This window comes from Rhagoletis zephyria, unplaced genomic scaffold, assembly GCF_001687245.7.
Source record: "Rhagoletis zephyria isolate East Lansing unplaced genomic scaffold, Rhagoletis_zephyria_1.1 Rzeph_scaffold_01819, whole genome shotgun sequence".
Taxonomy (NCBI): Eukaryota; Metazoa; Arthropoda; class Insecta; order Diptera; family Tephritidae; genus Rhagoletis; species Rhagoletis zephyria.
In genome coordinates this window covers 54,410-73,815 of record NW_016158903.1, presented here as the reverse complement: position 1 = coordinate 73,815, position 19,406 = coordinate 54,410, and the positions used below count along the sequence as shown (strand labels likewise).

General features: G+C 37.3%; 1 protein-coding gene across 1 annotated transcript; it reads left to right on the top strand.

Annotated features, from left to right (window-relative positions):
* The first annotated feature begins 689 nt into the window (after positions 1 to 689).
* On the top strand, positions 690 to 1,128 carry LOC108365255 (uncharacterized). Its single transcript, XM_017619246.1, has 2 exons — positions 690 to 752; positions 809 to 1,128. The coding sequence occupies exons 1-2, from the start codon at positions 694 to 696 to the stop codon at positions 1,098 to 1,100; spliced, it is 351 nt and encodes a 116-aa protein (XP_017474735.1). The 5' UTR covers positions 690 to 693; the 3' UTR covers positions 1,101 to 1,128.
* The last annotated feature ends 18,278 nt before the right edge of the window (positions 1,129 to 19,406 follow it).

Sequence of the window (19,406 nt, the reverse complement as noted above, 5' to 3'; positions counted from 1 at the left end):
TGCTGTGAAAATAGCGGCATTCGTGACTGATATACCGGGGAGAACACACCAAAGTGTAAGTAATTGTCTATTTATAATTTGTTAATAATTGTATACTTCCTAAAGGAAATAAAACGAATCCAACACGTCCGCTTATATGAAACACCATTGGAAACCCATGGTCAGCGTTTAGTCAAAGTTCCGAGCTACATATTTTTCAGCATTTTGAAAGTTCCACCATCAAGGGGTGGCATGCATACATACATAAGCGCCAGTGCACTACAAGCTCCACCATCAAGGTGTGGCATACATACTAAAGCGTACAACAAGTTCTAGCGTCGAGGGCATACATAATTTTCAAGTTAAGCCTCCAGAATTTCACCGGCTCCATCATCAGCGTTGTAGCAAAAGTTAATTTCCAGCACGGAAAGTTCAATCATTAAAGCACCACGTTATCGATGTCAACGTGGTTATTATAAGCATATTGAACAGAAGCAGGAGCTACAGGCGGAGTTAAGGCGGAGCCAAAAAAGACAGCAAGAAATATTAACGGGAGCCTCTAGAGCACCTAGCAACGTGGGAGTTGAAAGCTTTAACGGCTCGCTTGCGGACGTATTGAGCGATCTTAAGAGAACATTGGCAGATACTCGATCTGGTCAAGGTCGTAAGCTGTACGATCTTCCACAATTTGATGGGCATCCTGAAGACTGGCCCATGTTTAAAGAGGTGTTTACTATAACAACGAATGAATATCGCTACAGTGAGCGACAAAGGTAAGAGAGGTAGTAGAATGTATTTTAATTCATAGTACTAACGTTCGCGTTATTAGTACCCTGGAAGATCGCTTCGGTAGACCAGAGCAGCTGGTAAAAAGTCAAATCGGGAAAATACAAGATGTTGCGCCAATACATGAAAACCTCATCAAGCGAATAGTGCCATTCGCCACTAAGGTTCAAAACTTAGCATCGTTTTTGGAGTCGGCTAATTGTGATCATCACCTAGCGAACCCGACACTCATGGATGAACTGTTGGCGAAGTTGCCAATGCAGAAGAGGATCGACTGGTCCCGGCATGCCTTGACGATAGTACCGAGGCCGAAAATACGCCATTTCAGCGACTGATTGCAAGAGCTTTCGAGATTGGGGGCAAGTGCTTGTGTTAATACAAACACGGATCACAGGCAGAGCGGAAGTGCGGATGGTCGAACGCGCTTCTTTCACACCCAGGACCTTAACGGTGGCAATCGCGGTAGGAGCATATGTGTGGTGTGTGAAGGCGAGCACGTAATAGGCAGGTGCAAGAGGTTTCTGGATATGCAGTGGGGTCAACGATGGCGTCTGGTTCGGCAAAAACGATTGTGTTTTAATTGTCTGAGGAGTGGACACAGTAGCAACAACTGCACCGAGCAACATAATTGTAACATAAACTACTACATGCTAGGCGGCAGGAAATGGCAAACAGGCAGCGTTCATCGGAAGCAGCAAAAATACAACAAGTTCTCACCAGTGCCATTATACCAAACCCAAGTTCGAAATTGCTATATAAAATATTGCCAGTTCGGTTGTACGCCAACGGTCGAGTTATAAACTGCTTTGCTCTCTTTGATGATGGTTCGGCGATATCGATGATGAACAGTGACTAGGCTGGCCGCCTCGGTATTAAAGGGCAGAAGGAGAATTTGACGCTGCAATGGTTTGGCGACACTACGGCAACGGAGCAGTCCAGCAGGGTCGATGTGCAAATATCCGGAGTCGGTAGGTTCAATAAAAGGTGTTGTTTGCGGAATTTCAGAACGGTGAGCATCCTTCAACTGGCTGCACAGATACTCCAGCTGTCAGAGATGCCGTATAAATATCGTCATTTGCCGATCAAGAAATACGATGGAGCGGTTCCTGAACTGTTGGTCGGGTTAGACAACGCACACTTGAGCATCTCAAGGAAGACTGTTGCTGATGGAGTGAATGGCTACTCGGTGACACTTACGAAGCTCGGCTGGATTGTACATGGAGGCAGGAATCGAGGTATTGGAAAACGGTGCAACTACGTGTACTTTGCTAAAGTGGACGATAACAGTTTGGAGAGCCTGGAGCGCATGGTGAGCGATTATTTGATCAACGAAGGTCTTAGTGTACGCGAAGGGGTGCAGGACTTTGAAGCTGCAGATATAGTCAAAGCTAAAGAGTTGCTTAACAGCACGACAGTGAGAAAGGTTTCTAACTTCGAGACAGGCTTGCTTTGGAAGCAGGATAATGTAGAACTACCAGATAGCAGGAAAATGGCAGAATACAGGTTGTTAGCTCTGGAAAGGAAATTTAACCGCAATAATAACCTCAAGACAGCATATGTGAGAGAATACAGGGAAAAGGGGTATTCAAGAAGACTGACAACGGATGAGATCACGGGTGGAGGGAAACACCTGGTATCTATCCCACTTCGGAGTTTGGAATGCGAATAAGCCAGGAAAGATGCGACTAGTTTTCGACGCTGCTGCTGAAGTCAACAGTAGACTGGACCTTAATCAATCCCTAGCAACAAGTTTTCATGAAATTTAGACAGAATCCGGTGGGTGTATGTGCGGACATAGTGGAAATGTTCCACCAAGTAAAGATACACGCCGAGGATCAAGCAGCACAACGTTTACTATGGAGAACTGGCCCTAAACACCCCATTGCGGTATACGCTATGAACGTGATGACATTTGGAGTCTAGGGAACGGTTCCCCGAAGCGGTCGAGGCCATAGTCAGCAACCACTACGTCGACGATTTTGTCCACTGAAGAGAATGCTATTCGATTGACTGAGCAGGTAGCGTACGTGCACAAAAGAGGGGGTTTGGAACTAAGGCGATTTGTGTCCAATTCTGAATGGCTCACCAAGAAGATGAATGAAGAGGAAACGCGCTCGTCTTGTGTAAACCTTGAGATAGACAACGCAGGCCTTTTTCAGAAAGTACTTGGCTTGCACTGGGATACTAATAATGACGTTCTGAGATCTGTGCTGTCGTTCACGAAGGTGGATCCGGTTGTGCTCGCTGGCAAGAGGGAACCAACAAAGCGCGAAGCAATGAGTGTTACAATATCGGTGTTTGATCCATTCGGTATGCCTGGCGAATACACCATGGAAGCGAAGCTTCTCATCCAGTCTAATTGGGCGTGCCAGTATCGGTTGGGACGAATATATTCCGGAGGAATCAAGTGTCTTGAACAGGAACCAGTTGAATTGCAAATTTTTTCGGACGCGAGCGAAGTAGCCTACGCTGCAGTAGCGTATTGGAGGACGTTAGCTGGAGCAGGTATCACTAAACCTATATTCATTGCAGTAAAGACTAAATGCGTGCCGTAGAAACTTACATCTATCCACCGTCTCGAGCTGCAGGCAGCAGTATTGGCTACACGACTTCGGCAGAGCATCCTTCACTGCCATGACAAGATACCAAAGAGAGTGGTGATGTGGAGTGATTCCAAAGTAGTTTTATCTTGGATAAAGTCCTACCAAAGCGTACGTAGCTCACTTTGGAGCACTTGAACCCAGCTGATTTTGGTCCCCGACCAAGTGCAGATAGAAGGAAATCGACCTGGATTGACGGGCCAAGGTTCCTAGAAGAAGACGAGTTCATGTGGCCGCAGGACGAGGTTTCCTTAAATACGAACGAGGAAATCCGCGCAAAATATGCGGTGCTGACGATAAATGTCGACGTTCCCATGTTTGTAAGATTTTCGATGCTGATACGACGATTAGACAAACAGTCGCAGTGAACAGACGTGCTCTTACGCACTCCGTGAAATAATCATTTAAAAGTAATATTACGGCCATTAAAAAAATCAAAACTCAACTTTAGTGGTTATTACTTTGGTGGTAATTACTTTTTCAAGTTATAGCATCTTGCATAGTTGGGAGTTTTCCTTGCCAAATGCTGGTGTATTAATATTCTGGTGCTGAGTTATCTGCCCACCACTTCTACAGACGTCACTGCCGCTGCTTTCTCTACATTATCGCTGACTCTGTCTCTGCTTTCGCTCCTGTCTTTGACGCTACATTTGCTGATATCCTTCCTACACTCTTTCCATTGCTGTTGCTGTGTTGCTGTGAACTTCCATTGGAGATAAGCTGCTCACTACATAACATGACGACGCGCACTAAATCTGGTCGCCTGGTAGGTACCCACCGCACAAATCAACACCCCAACTGAAACCGTGCAAAGCCCGCCATCGCCTGCATGGCGATCACGTTTGGAAAATAAAATCGAGAGTATAGTGGAACAGATAATCACTCGTATGAAGTAGGTGGAGGAGCGGGTAATGCAGAGGATAGGAGAGATAACTGCTGATCTGGCCAACGTCAAGCTGAGTATGAGCAGTTTCGAGGTCAGAATAGATACGGCTGAGCATGTTAGTGCACAAATTATGATTTTACGTAATGACCCTGTAGGGAAAACACGAACTAGTGAACCAGATTTCTAGTTCAGTACTAGTTCTTTTTTGCCAAAAACGAACCAGGCCGATGTAACTAATTCCGCACCAGTCCAAAAGCAGTGAAATGTGGTACTTTCACTAAACTATTCTATTTTAAATTTTAAAAGCAGGGAAGGTAATCATTATGAGTAAAGTAATTTAAATCAGCAATTAATCATTATTTTACGAATTATTATTGAGTTTTATTTTTTCGCTCAAACGGAAATAATTATTATTTGATTTTTATTTTTGGCATTACAAATAATGATTATTTTATGATTTTTATTTTTTCGCGCAGAGATTATCATTAATTTTCAGTTTTATTTTTCCACTTAAAAATAATGATAATTTATAAAATTGAAAAGGCCATAAAGAGGCAACCTACTGAAATTTTTACCTGAAAAGTTTGGGTCTTATTCCTTTTATAAGGGTGCGGCTACCTCTTAAAAGGATACGACAGTAATCACGCTGGTATAGTTTTTGAGTTGCTTAATAATCATTATACTTAGTGATTCCATAAACAAAGGCCAAGATCCTGAAGGGCAATTGAGAAAGGCAATGCAGTTGCAGAAAAAGAGGCATTTAAAAAAAAAGTGTCAAAATAATTATCACTTTCTCACTAAATTTATTTAAAAATGCAAGCCACCAGAGCTACCTTTTTTTTAAGAAAAGACAAATTAATTATTTTTTATGCAATCCAGCACAGCTACCTTAATACAGTCAGTCAATAAAGTTTAGGTACAACGAATTTTTTACAATACGGGCAACTATTTTTTAAAAAATATCAAAAATCATAGTTCCAAGCCTTGTGCAAAATTTAAGAAAATTCTGCAAAATTTCATTAAAATAATTCACTTTCTATTTACGCTCTCTAGAAAAAGTGGTTTAGCCCATTCAATTTCAGTATAATGAAGTGCAAGTGTGAGGAAGCTAGGACTTACCAACAACAAAACAAAATATTGCTAAATATCAATGGTAAGTCCTACCTCAAATTTTGTTATACTAAAATTGAATGGGCTAATAACTGAGTACTTAACTTGGTTCTAAAGAGTGTAAATTGCAACACTTGGATGGAAATTCGCACAGTTTTCTTTAATTTTGCATAAGGTTTGGAAGTCTGATTTTTGAGGTTTTTGGTGTAGAATTAACCATATTTTTATAAAAAATTAGGGGAAAAAAATATTTAAAAAATAGTTGCCGGTATTGTAAAAACTTCACTGTACCTAAACTTTATTGACTGACTGTATATCTTATTTAAGTTAAGTACGACAACAACTTTCGAAGTACATCTTATACATATAAGCTTAAAAAGAACTGAATTTACTTAAAAATCAATATGCTTAAATTTAGAGAAGTAAGGCAAAGTGAACTAATATTTTTACTTTTGAGCAGAACGCACTTTTGTTTTTTACTTACTACTTAAGTTTAATACTACTACTACTACTAATGTGGTTTATAAATTTTTAATAAATGCGTTTAAACATTTGTGATGGTATTGTCCTTCCTTCAACCGATCGTATTTAATATAAAAGGGAAATGTTTCGACAAGCCTGATTAGAAATATATATCTAAGGTGACGAATTTATAACAGGTTGGGAACTACACATAAAAAATGGGTGCAGATCGAACTAGATCCCGTCTGTCGAATTAGGAACTGGTTTAGAACTAAAGAAGAGGGGATGCAGAACGAACTAGATCTTATCTGTCGAATTTCGAACTGGTTCGGAACTAGAGCCAAAGGGATGCAACGGGGGACAATTGACACTTCCTAGGACATCGCAATGTTAAATTTGCCAGTCGCTAGCATGCAAAAGAGAATTAACGCGTACTAGTCATGGTTCCAAACGCACTAGAACTGAACCAGTTCCGCACTAGTTCGTTTGCCTACAGGGGATATGCAGCGATTAAAGGAGGAACTCGCTGAACAAGAGAATGGTAGCGTAGCAGCGGACGTCATTCTAAATGGAATCCCGCGCGAAAAAGATGAAAACACTGTCGAAATTTTAAAGAAAATCGGCAAAGCACTAAAAGTCGACGCTGTCCCTGTGCGAACGGCCTTCCGTGTGCGCACTTATAACGCAAAACTGCGCCACTCATAGCTAAGCTCGCTTCTCCACATGACAGCGCTTTGTTATTAAAACCAACAAAAGAGGTCTGCAGCTTCGTGACATTGGTCGTGTATCAGAGGAGAGAGTATTTTTAAACGAGTGTCTCACCAAATCTGCTCGTGAGACTACGCATTTCGCCACACAGTTAAAATTGCAGAAGCGCTTAACATCTGCCTTCCCAATGAGGGGAAAAGTATTTGTTCGAGTGCGGACTAGAGAAACTGCAGTAACCCTGTGGGGAAAATCTCGAGTTCTGAACTGGTGCGCTTCTAGTACATTTAGACCCAGTACTGGTTCGCGATAAATCTCTTTTGCATGCAAGCAACTGGCGAATTTAACATGGCGATGTCCTAGGAAGTGTCAATTGCCCCCCGCTGCATCCCTTTTTCGATAGTTCCGAACTAGTCCTAAATTCTATAGTTCCGAACCAGTTCCAAATCGACAGACGAAAGAAAAAAGTATCATGATTTTTCAATCTTTTTCGTTCTTCCGTGTGTGCGATTTTAAGTTATTTTGTGTTTTCAATTTGAAATTAAATTTGTTTGAATGATTTTAAGAAATGTACGTTTACATACCTTGAGCTGTAGCTGAGTTTGCAGAGGTGCTTGCAGTTATTTCTTAGATTCCAGACGGTCCCAAGATGTTGAAATGTTAACACAAATTTTAGTTTTATATTACCAAGCTATGAAAAAGCATCTGCGAAGCACAGAATAGAAGCGTATTTGAACGAAAAAGCCGCCGAAAACATATCTGTGTAAAGTAAACAAGCCCCCCGCTGCATCCCTTATTCGATAGTTCCGAACTAGTTCGAAATTCGACAATTAGNTTCGATAGTTCCGAACTAGTTCGAAATTCGACAAATAGGATCTAGTTCGTTCTGCATCCCTTTTTCTATAGTGCCGAACCATTTCTAAATTCGTCACTTTAGATATGGATTTCTAGTGAAAAAAAACTGAAAAAAATTAGTTTCTTAAAAGTACCACTTTTCGCCGATTTTGGACTGGTGGGGATCTAGTTCCTATCGGACTAGTTCCTTTTTGGCGATAAAGACCTAGTACGGAACTAGAAATTTGATTCACTAGTCCGCGGTTTCCCTGCAGGGAAAGGTACTTTGCAAAGAAGATATCGAAAAACTAATTCAAAGCAAAAAGTGACTATTGTACAGTGTTGCCAACTTTTGATTTTCAAAAAGCACCAAAAACTTGGAAAAAAAGCGTTTTACCACACTAAAAGCACCAAATGGTTTTGAATCAATGGATGCTTTTTTCATAACAGTTTGTATGTATTTAACAAAAACAAAAAATTAACAATATTTACAAGAATGCATACATAAATCAATAAACAAAACTTTTTCGCTCATAACGATTGAAAAGCCACATGCTATAATGACTCATGCTTACGACGTAATACCGAAGTACTGCACACTAAAACTGATATATCTCAAGAAAGAAAAATCGAATCCCAACAAACGAAAATCATGCCCTAAGTAGAAATGAGCAAAAAAAATTATGTTTTCTTTATATAACCTCAAATATCACCAAAAACCGTGATTTGGCACTTTGAGGTTAGGATATCTCAAAATTCTAGTGCTAGAGTAATTGTGCGGCCAGATTAGGATTCAGCACCAAGAAACGATGTGTTTTACTCAGGTGGTACAAAAATAAAAATTTTTACAAATAATTAGAAAAGAAAAAAAGAAATAGATACTTAACTTACTCGCATATCTACCTGCATTTTCCACGCGAATAGAACTGAACTAGGAGAATTTGCAATTTCAGCTTTTTATCAATCATGGTTGTATTTAAATGTATTTAAATTTGTAGATTTTTGTAAATTCAGTGCTGCCACAGCTTTAAATATTTAGACATTATTTCAGGTTTTAACTATATCGGAGTAATTTTAGTTCAGAAAAAAAGCACTAAAAAAGGCACTAGGCACTAAATAATTTTTTTTGGAGTTTTAATTTTCCAAAAGCACTAAATCTAGTGCTTAAAGCACCAAGTTGGCAACTATGCTATTGTATGTTCATTCTATTTCTATTGTCTAAGTTCTCTCTTCCTTTCTGTTTATATATTTTACATTTATATTAAAATTAAGTTATTATATACTTTTCAAGTACTTGAGCAATGTCTTCTCTACTTTCAACCCAGCTAATCTCCTCCCACTCAATACACACTTTCTCTCTATTATTGCTATTTTTTCCACCCTTTATACATTTGCCATTGAGAGCAGTGTCGATGTTAAACATTAATGCTTACAATCGCTGCAGTTCCAAAGACTGCACTCATAACATGATACGTGTACTGAGTACACAAAAAGGGCGGACTTAAGGTGTGCCACATTAATGCTCAAAGTCCCCCAGTAAAAATTAATGAATTCAGATATATTTTTGAATATTCGAATGTAGATGTTGTGTGTGTGTCGGAGACTTGGCTTTCTGCGTGTCAAAGTGATGCTTTGTTTAATATAGAGGGGTATAAACTTTATCGCTCAGATAGGCTTTGGGCATGGTGGTGGTGTAAAAACGTGTATCTCATGTAAACTTACGTGAGTATCAGTAGCTTCCGATTCTATTGAGTATATTTTCATTGAAGTAGCATCCAGACTAAATAAAATGCTCATTGGCTGTTTTTACAGACCCAATAAACATATAAATTATATTCAATTTATCGAGTTTACCGAAAATATTTTACTTGGCTACAGTGATATTGTTTTGACTGGTGATTTCAACAGTGACCTGCTGACCGACAGTAAATTTTTACTTGCTTTGGAAAATCTCGGCCTTCTGCCTGTCAGTTATACGACACCTACACACTTCACTCGAAGCAGTTGTACGCTTCTCGATGTATTTTTTGTAGATTCAAGGACAAAAGTACTTCTGTATGACCAACTATCAGTGTCCAACTTTTCTAAGCACGATCTAATATTTCTAAGTTAAGACTTCCTTTTCACTTGTAATTCGCTCTCCTACACATATCGTGACTCTATACAAATTGATTATCACCGGTTAGGGAAAGCTGTTGATGCAGTTAATTGGGGGTCAATTTATGCTATGATATCAGCAAATGAACAAATGCAATTTCTTCAGTCTAAAATGAATATGCTTTTTGAACAATTTGTGCCCCTTGTAACGAAACCAAACTATGTCAAGAACCGTCCTTGGTTCAACCACCATATAAAAGACCTAATTGTGAAGCGAAATAAAGGATACTTAAAATGGAAGCAGTACAAGGTGGACGAGACCTACAACGACTACAAAAAGCGGAGAAGGGAAGTTACAAAAGCCATTAAAATACAAAAATCTGCCCATTATGAACGGCAATTTAGCACAGCTATAGGATCAAACCAAACATGGAAATGTATTCTCGAAATTGGGATTGGTAACAAAAACAATTTTACCCACGAGTCCTTAGATGTAAATGAGTTGAATGGAAAATTTGTTGAGTTGTCTGCTTGTAATAGAAATATATGTTATGATCGTTACAGTCATAAAATTAGTGTTGTTGCGCCTGGTTTCTGTTTTAAGTGTGTTGATAATTGTGATGTTGCTCAGGCGGTACTTGGCATCAAATCGAATATCACTGGTTTTGACAGTATTAACCCAAAATTTTTGAAATGTTTACTGCCTAAAATTCTGCCGTATCTTACTTACGCCTTCAATACCATTTTGACTGCGTCGGCCTTTCCTAAATGTTGGAAAAAGGCCAAAATCATTCCTATAAAGAAATCTAATGGCGACTATAGGCCAATTGCGATTCTGCCTTTTTTAGCAAAGGTCCTAGAATGCATCATGCATACTCAGATTAATTATTTCATTAATGATAATTCACTGGTGAGTCAATACCAATCTGGTTTCCGGAAAAACAGAAGCTGTGTCACAGTACTACTAAAAGTCTCAGATGATATTAGAGTAAACATCGACAATAAAAACGTAACATTTCTCACCCTCCTTGATCCCTCCAAGGCTTTTGACTACGTGAATCATGCACTTTTATATTTAAAACTTGACAATTTGTTTGGTTTCTCACCATCAGCATTAAGGTTAGTCAAAACATACCGTCTTGGCCATTCGCAAGCGGTAGCGAGATCCCTGCTTATAACTACAGGCGTTCCATAAGGGTCAATTCTGGGTCCACTATTATTTATAAGTTAATGACCTTGAAAATGTGTTAAAATATTGCAATATTCGTCTATATGCAGATGATGTTCAGTGCACGCATAGAAAACTTAAACACTGATCTAGATGCAATTAATACGTGGGCCTGTGACAATGGCCTGGTCCTAAATCCCAATAAGCCTCAATGCTTTGCTATATATAAAAAAAAAACTCAACCTTGGTCATTGCAATAAAGTAAAAAATTAACAATTCTGAGATAAAACTTGTGGACACTGCTAAGAACTTGGGTGTTATTTTTAATAGAACGCTGACATGGAAGAACCACATTTTTAGTGCAATCGGTAAAGTATATGGCATGTTGCGATCCTTATGGAGTATTCAGTACTTCACACCAGTGAAGATTCGACTGTTCTTAGCTAAAACTTACCTACTACCTACACTACTATACGGCTGTGAATTGTATGCTAGTTGTGATATTGTATGCAATAGAAAACTCATGATCCAACTACACAAGATCTGACAAGATGAAGCAAAAGAAAAAAGTAATATTCTGGCTGACGTTTGTAATTTCGGCGCCATGTTATTTTCTTTGAAAAGTAAACAAAGAATATCAAGACGAAGCATAAAGAAAAAAATGCAAGCAATTTTGCAGCACATGTTTGTGCTAATCAATTTATTATTTTGTACGTGTTTTTGCAACCAATCACCGCGCGCTTAATTTTAATTACATTTGCACAAAAAATTTATTGAAAATCGCTTAAAATCACTGAAATAAACCACCGACAAAATACACATACAGAAAGAAGCAAAACAGAAATAGCAAACTTCAAAATTACGAACGTCACACTCTTTTTTCTCAATTGCTATTACAAATGTCTGCTTCTCAACCGGTCAGACCTGTTCTAATTGGTTCATATAGAAAACTTAATATCCTGCATAACAACATTGTTCGGTATATTAACTGCGTCGGTCGTTATGAACATATTTCTACTTTTGCTTTAAAGATATTTTCTATTCCGTTCGACGATCTACTGAAACTAAGAAGTTTGACATTGCTACACAAAATCATAGTTTCACAGGATCCCGATTATTTGAAGGAACGATTACAGTTCACCAAATCTTCCCGATCGCTTGCTATATGCAATATTAAATTTACGTGCTTAGTATCTGAACATCAGCTTTTTTTCTCAATCCGTCTTTGGAATACTCTGCCCCCAGCGATTAGCTTTTTAAGAAACCCAAATCATTTTAAGAACGAACTAATGCGCCATTTTGCAAATGAATACTAAAGGTCTCAACATCTCTTTATGTCTTCTTCCTCTCCATCTTTCTTCTCTTTTCAATTAAAATAATTTTTACCCCTACTTTTTTTTATAATTTTTTTATTTTATATAGATGTGTAATTACATGTAACTTTTGGTTGTAAGATATCATACACTGTAAATATAACTATTGGTTGTGGTGTGTGATTAAGTAATTAAATAAAAATAAATAAAATAAATACGCATGACCAGGGTGGTAGGCTGGATATTGCGGTTTCGGAACAACTGCAGGAAGAACGCGAGCGCGATAATCTACAAAGGGCTAAGCGCTACAAAAATAAGGCGAGCGGAAATAGCGATAATCCGTGTAGTAGATGAGGTAGGTGTGATGACATTAGGCGGACGATGCTGCCACCGCTATCCCTCCGCATTCACATCGGTCCTGCCTAAGCGTCACCACGTCACTGAGCTTATAGTAGAATACTACCATAACATCTGGAAACACCAAAACGAAGGCACGATAATTGCGGAGATACGACGGCGATACTGGATACCGCAAATAAGAGCTGAGGTGTGTCGTGCTACCAAAAGATGTAACTAATGTAAAAAGGATAGAGCCGTGGCAAAATCTCCTTAAATGGGACAGCTTCCAGTGGATAGACTCACACCGCTCGTAAGGCCATTCACATATTAGGCAATTCACGTCAAATGTTCCAAGCGCGCTGGGTGGTGCAAAACAAGCTACTTTTCGACTAGTTGGGAATTAGACAGCAAATGGGAAAAATAATTCGAAAACTATGATTTATATAGATTTTTATACGGGCTATCCGATGGTAGTATGCGTTTTCCAAAATTTTCCCATTTTCATGGTGATAATTTTGAACGAAAATTTATTTGTAATTTTTCTCAATTATGGCAATTTTTAATATTGCTTTTAGTTATCTCAATCGAAGGATCAAGTCTTTTTATATAGAAATGATTAATAAAAAAAGTACTACTTGATATTTAAATATTAACTTTCGTTAGTTTTAGTTTACTATTAGCCAATGAATACAAAAAATTCTTACAGGCTAAGTGGATAACAGGTGACAGGTAATAAGATCAACGGAAATAAGGTCAATTGACTTTATTTCCCACCCTGGTGCGAAATAAAGTCAATTGATATTATTACCTTTTTAAAAACGAAATAAAATCAATTGACATTATTTCTCTTTCAAACATTAAATTTGCTTAGCTTCGCGGCGGCCCGCGTCAGCTACGCCGCGGCCCCCCGGCCCCCCGGCCCCCCCCTCCCCCGTCTCCCCACGTGCTGTAACGCAGGTAGATTTATTTTTTGTATACGTTGAAATAAAATTTTTATATATTTTAAACATCGAGGGCTTATATTCAATAATACCCCCTATATGCACACTTTTCACAAAGATGAGATTCTGATATAAAAATCCACCTAAGCTTTAACTGTCATCAGTGATATTAATGTTACCTTATATAACGACAGGTAATAAGTCCCAGATGGTTTCTAAAATCACAAATTAGTTTTTGTGCAAATTGCAGATAGAGGGTATTAATGAATTCAAGCCCTCGATATTTCACATTTTTATATTTGTAAGTTATTGGAAGCAGGGATGCCAACTTGGCTCAAACCGTGCCATTTGTTCCTATTTTACTTCAAATGGCACTTAATTTTTCAATTTGGCACAAAATGCCAAAATGGCACTTTTGTAAAAAAAATAACATTTCAATACATTTTTGTGAAATCCTTTGCGTGCACTTCTTTTTCTCAACTAAAATTTTCTAATTTATAAAGGCTATTCAACTGGTTTATCTTATTTTATCATTGCACTTTTGTTTTGAAAATGTGGCTTTATTTTATTGCTAAATGTGAATGACTAAAAGGAATTACACCTTTTTTGGCACTTTTATTTTTCTATTTGGCACATTTTGGCACTTTTTTATCCTCAATATGGCACCTCATAACTAAGGATAGTTGGCAGCCCTGATTGGAAGATTTCTGCTGTGTTTTGGGGCAACAACTTGTCTGCAGTAAAAAAGCATATAATTTGTGTTTCAAAAGTGTGTGAAAACCAATCAATTAACTTATATGATCTCGGTTCCGATATTAAATAATCAATAATTGTTTATACCCGCATTTTGGCACATTGGCTCGTTGAATGTGCCATCTAATAAATAGTGTCGTCATTCTCCTTAGCTGCTTTTAAATGATGTCGTCACAAATTGCTGGCGGAGACATGAATACAGTGTAAGAAAATTCTTTTTCTATAATTGTTTCCTTATAGAAAGGTTGGTTTCTTTTCCACCTTAGACATTCCGAATTCGTTCAAAATATGCTAATTTAAAACACAGAATTCTTTCAGTGTTCCTCCGGGGTTTTTGGACATGGACTGTTTCATCAATTTAATAGTGTTCGCTTTATTTTTGTGGAAACGAAACATGTTTTGCAAGTTATGGATCATTTCTACACTCTTTCTTCAAATATTTCTCGTATTCCAGCTGTGCGCAGGCGTTTAGTTTTTCGCATCGTGTTTTTACATATTCGTAATTTAAATTTTTTTTATTATAATCAATTGGTGGTAGTTCATGATTGTGTGTGGATTAATATCACAACACTGAGGATTTGGCAAAAGCCTTTTTCATCTATTAAAAAACAACACTTACGGGGCAATGTTTATTGTAAGAACAACATTTTTTTCTATGAATCGACATACTTTAAGCATTGTTGACGCTATTTCCATTTGAATGAGGAAATAGCGTCAATGACTTTATTTCCAAATTTTTGTTGACTTTATTTCGCTTTTGAAAAGGTAATAATGTCAATTGACTTTATTTCGCACCAGGGTGGGAAATAAAGTCAATTGACCTTATTTCCATTGACCTTATTACCTGTCACCGGATAACAATATAATACGAACATTCGTAAAATAGAAACAAGCGTGAAAATCAAAATCAATAAGCTGAGAGATTCTGTTGAACTCAATCAGGGCCCTAGTAATAGAAGCATTTCGTGCATACAGAGCCAATATGGAAAAATTCGGGATACCAAGGGGGTCTGGCAGGAATGTTAAAGCAAATCCTCTCAAGGAGGGCGAGACAGTCTACAACACCACAAACGATATTGAAGACGAAAGACAAAGACAAGATTGTCCTCCTACTTTGCAGGGTCCTTAGATTTATCAGTAAGCACCTCGATTCATATGTAGGAATCGGGTACGAAAAGCATAAGCTACGAAGCGCAAAGTATAAAAATACCTTCTGTATACGTTCGCTCCTTGCAATGTGACACGTAAAGTACTGTGACCAGATAAAAGACGCGTATTCAAGCCTTGAACGAACAAACAACATATATAACAATTTCAATATATAGGGATCGGTGACTTCAGAGCTATCACGCCGAACGAAAGCAAGCATAGCTTACGATTTAGAGACAACGAAGTTAATATGACTAGTGAATGTAAACTTGGAGTCAAAAACTACTCCAAGGTCTTTTATTTCATGCACACGTTTGAGGGGTGATAAAGAGATGTGGTAGGAAGTCTGAATAACATTACTACATTTAGCAGACGTAACATAAAGACATTTATTTATATTCAGCGAGAGTCGATTTTTGTTACACCAGCTGCTGACGTTATCAATATCGATCTGCATCAACGTAGAGTAGAAACTTTGAGGAAGAGAAACATGTATTAATATCGTTGATAAACAGAACAAAAAGCAGTGGACTCAGGATACTACCTTGCGGGACTCCAGAGCTAGCGACAAAAGGTAGGGACCTGACATTGTCAACGCAATCCAATCCAGGAAAACTGGTTGAAAGCCAACAGAGGCTAGCTTTTTTAATAGGATAGCGTGGGAAACCCTATCGAAGGCCTTCGAGAAGTCAGTATAAACAGTGTCAACCTGAACCCCAGTTTGGAAAGCAGCTATACAATCGTCAGAAAATACTGCCAAATTGGATACAGTTGAGCGACACGGAATGAATAATTAACGTAATTTGATTGGAAAAATGACGCAAACAAATTAGCAGCTGCTGTGGGTGTATTAACCGCTTTATGACGAATAAATAGTGTAGAGGGAATACTCGAACATTTTTTTTTAATTAACATAATGCCAAAATGCTTCCGGGTTGTTTTTTATGTTAGATTCAAAACTTAGGACGTAGCTTCTGTGCAAGAACTTGTCCAAACAAACGAATTTCTTGGAAAATTATTTACAAAGGCTGAAGTAAGCGTTATTATTGTTTTTTTTTGAACTTGCGAAGATACCTGTTCCTCTTATTTCGGAGTTTCATCAGCTTTGCGTTGTGCCAGGGCTCTTTATATAGTTTCTTTGTTAAGACTGGAAAAATACTTTTAAAAATGCCGACTACAGTGGATCTAAAGATATCAAAGCATTCAGAGACATAACATTGGTTAAACAAGCTATTCCAGTTGGTATTCAACAGAAGGTTGTTCAGTTTCGAGAAATCGCATAATTTAAAGTTAAAAGGACAAACTAAAACTAGCGTCACAAACAGCGTTGCCGAATTGACGATTTCGTCGTCATTTNTTTTTTTTTGTTGACAAGTAAAGTATGTTCGACCATTTTTTTGAAAAAGAAGCAAATAAGCAGCACTTTCCACTGGCACTTTATTATACTAAATTTCAATGAGTTACAAAACCGCAAACCAAATTTTTTTCTAAAGATTGTAAGTAGAAAGTTTGAAATTTTGGCGAAACATTGCAGAATTAATTTTTATAGTTTTTTGCACAAAGTTGGAAATTTGGTATTATATGGTTTTCGTTAGAAAAAGAGCTTTACTTTCTTAAAATAAATAATAAACATTAAATAACCTAAGGAAAAATTACCAAAACTTACTAAAATGTCGAGTCATAATTTATATTTTGGTCACTGTATGTATTCCTCGATTCGAGTCACATGCATTAAATAAGAAAATAATACATAGCTGTTTATGAAGAAAATTGCAATCATATACCAACATCACTTAAATCACCTTCATGCCATTTTAATGAGCTGTTAAGGCGTCGAAATGCCGAATACGGGACAAATACACGACATTAAAAGAAATACAGAACGTTTCGCGTCCCGTATAAAATAAATAAATTACCAGGACAATAGGTCAAAAAAGAGGACTGTCCGGTATAATACAGGACGAATGGTCACCGTACATATAACGGTAATTTCCAGAAATACGAAAACTGCGACATTTTAGTAACTACTGAAGAGAATTCACTCAAAATTGATATTTACAACAATTTTTGGACGAAAAATAAGAATATTATAAATTTTTGGAAAATGGGCGTAGCCACGCCTACTTATGGTTACATGTGTATATATTTGTAACCGCTGCACCAATTTCATCCAAACTTGGCACAGTGTTGGCCATGACACAGCATACTAAATGGCCGAAAATTTAAAAAATCGGACAATAACCACGCCCACATCCCATATAACGGTAATTTAAAGAAATACAAAATCTTCGATAAATCAGTAAATATTAAAGCATATTTATTCAAAATTGATGCTTGCAACAATTCTTTACCAGGAAATACGTTTATGGTAAAATTTTGGAAAATGTGCGTGGCACCGCCCACTTATGATCACATATATGTATATCGGTAACCGTTTTACCAATTTGTACCAAACTCGGTATTTTTATTGTGCTTGCCACATAAAAGCAAAACGTTGAAAATGATTGAAATCGGACTAAAATTACGGCCGCTTTTCATATAACGGTATATTTCAAAAATGCTTGAAACTGCAATATTTCGAAATTTAAGGACGCTAATTTACTCAAAATTGATACACTCCGGCTTACCACCTAGCGGTAGCTTTCGGGAAGGTGAAAAAACATATATTTAATACATACGCCGGGTATTTAATGTTCGGCTCCACCCGAACTTAGACTTTCTTACTTGTTTATTTTATTGCGTTTTCTTTTATCGAAAAAAATGTCACCTTATATTGCAATATTATCAGAGTGCAGCTATTGAAAGAAAGATAATGCAATATTCATGTGAAGATGCTGAGAGAAGAACACGAAAACTTGACAGCCCTGGCGCAGGGCAGAGTAAATGCAATATTATTTCGAGAAAGGAAAACGCTATTAGTTTTTCCACTAAATAACATATGTATGTATGTAAAAAATTTGTTACAGGAAAACGTAATCCAAAATACAACAATGCATTTATGAAGTTTTTTTCTACAACCGTGCTTTTAGTTATATTAAATTTGTTCTAGAATTGTAACCAAATAGTTAATTTGCACTGGTGACACTGATTTGAAAGAGAAAGAAAAGTAGGAGAGGGAATTTGTTCAGTCAAAATTTTCTATGTTAGTAAATGCTAATGTTACACTAAGGGTCTTCACATCCATTTTGGTAGTTTTGGTAAATTCCTGGTTGACACTCGGTAATTGTATCAACTGTGAACATCCTTTTCAGTTTTCTTTTGTTAGTCTGGTAAACTATTTTTATCAAGAGCGGATTCGTAGCTTTTTACCTAAAAAAAAAAAGAAATTGTAACAAAAAATTGAAGGAATTTTATTTACTCATATGCGTTATGCCTTTCGGCAGCGGGCATTTAAAACTGAATAAATATCGAACAGCTGATTGCAGTTTACCGACTACCAGAAAAATTATCAAGCTTCCTTCACGATAATTCGGTAACTGGTACACCGATAATAAAATAATTTTACAGAAACCAAATACATTGGGAAAAATTACCGAACAGCGAGTACCAAGCTCGGTGTGAATACCCCTACTTTAAAACTGGATTAAAATCTTCAAAAACTTCCATCCAGTGGAGTTCAATTATTTAAAAGCAGTTGCATTTTAAATTGTAATTTTAAATTGTCGTTAACAATTGCAAATCCACTTTTATTAATCCATATTCAATGTGGGTTCTATTTGGTTTTATAATGTGTGGTCATATTTATTGGGTCGTATGCATAAAACCTAAGCAAATTAATTTTCTTAAATTTCAGACCTTTCACTCAATTTTTTTCAAATAAATTTAAGTTAAAGGTATGCAATTTTAAGAGAACGCAATTGCTTAGTTTTTATGCATACGACTCATTGTATGCAATTTCTTTATATTTTTTATTTTGTTAAAAAAATGCAATAAAAAAAACTTTGACGATTTTTTGGCCGAAAAACGATTTTTTTAGGGTAAAGTGACGATTACCAGCGAAAGATTTCGGCAACGCTAACAACTAGGGGCACATGATGAGTATCAGGCTTGGATATAGGAAAGTTACATTCATACACGGGGAAATTTACAGTTTAACTTAAGAAAATTAAATCTAAAACCCGACCAAGCTTATTTGAGAAACGATTAATTTGCATAAGATCGATACTTAAAAAGCTATCCACTAGGTAAGTTTCACATGACTATTTACATCACAAGCAATAAGAGACGATTTGGAAATGGTCTTTGACCAGGTACCATTGCCGAAGTTAAAGTCGCCAAGCACGC

Coding starts and splice junctions, on each gene's coding strand:
- LOC108365255 (XM_017619246.1), top strand. CDS start 694: ATGTTTAAAGAGGTGTTTACTATAACAACGAATGAATATCGCTACAGT. Junction 753..808: donor CGCTACAGTGAGCGACAAAG/GTAAGAGAGGTA, acceptor TCGCGTTATTAG/TACCCTGGAAGATCGCTTCG.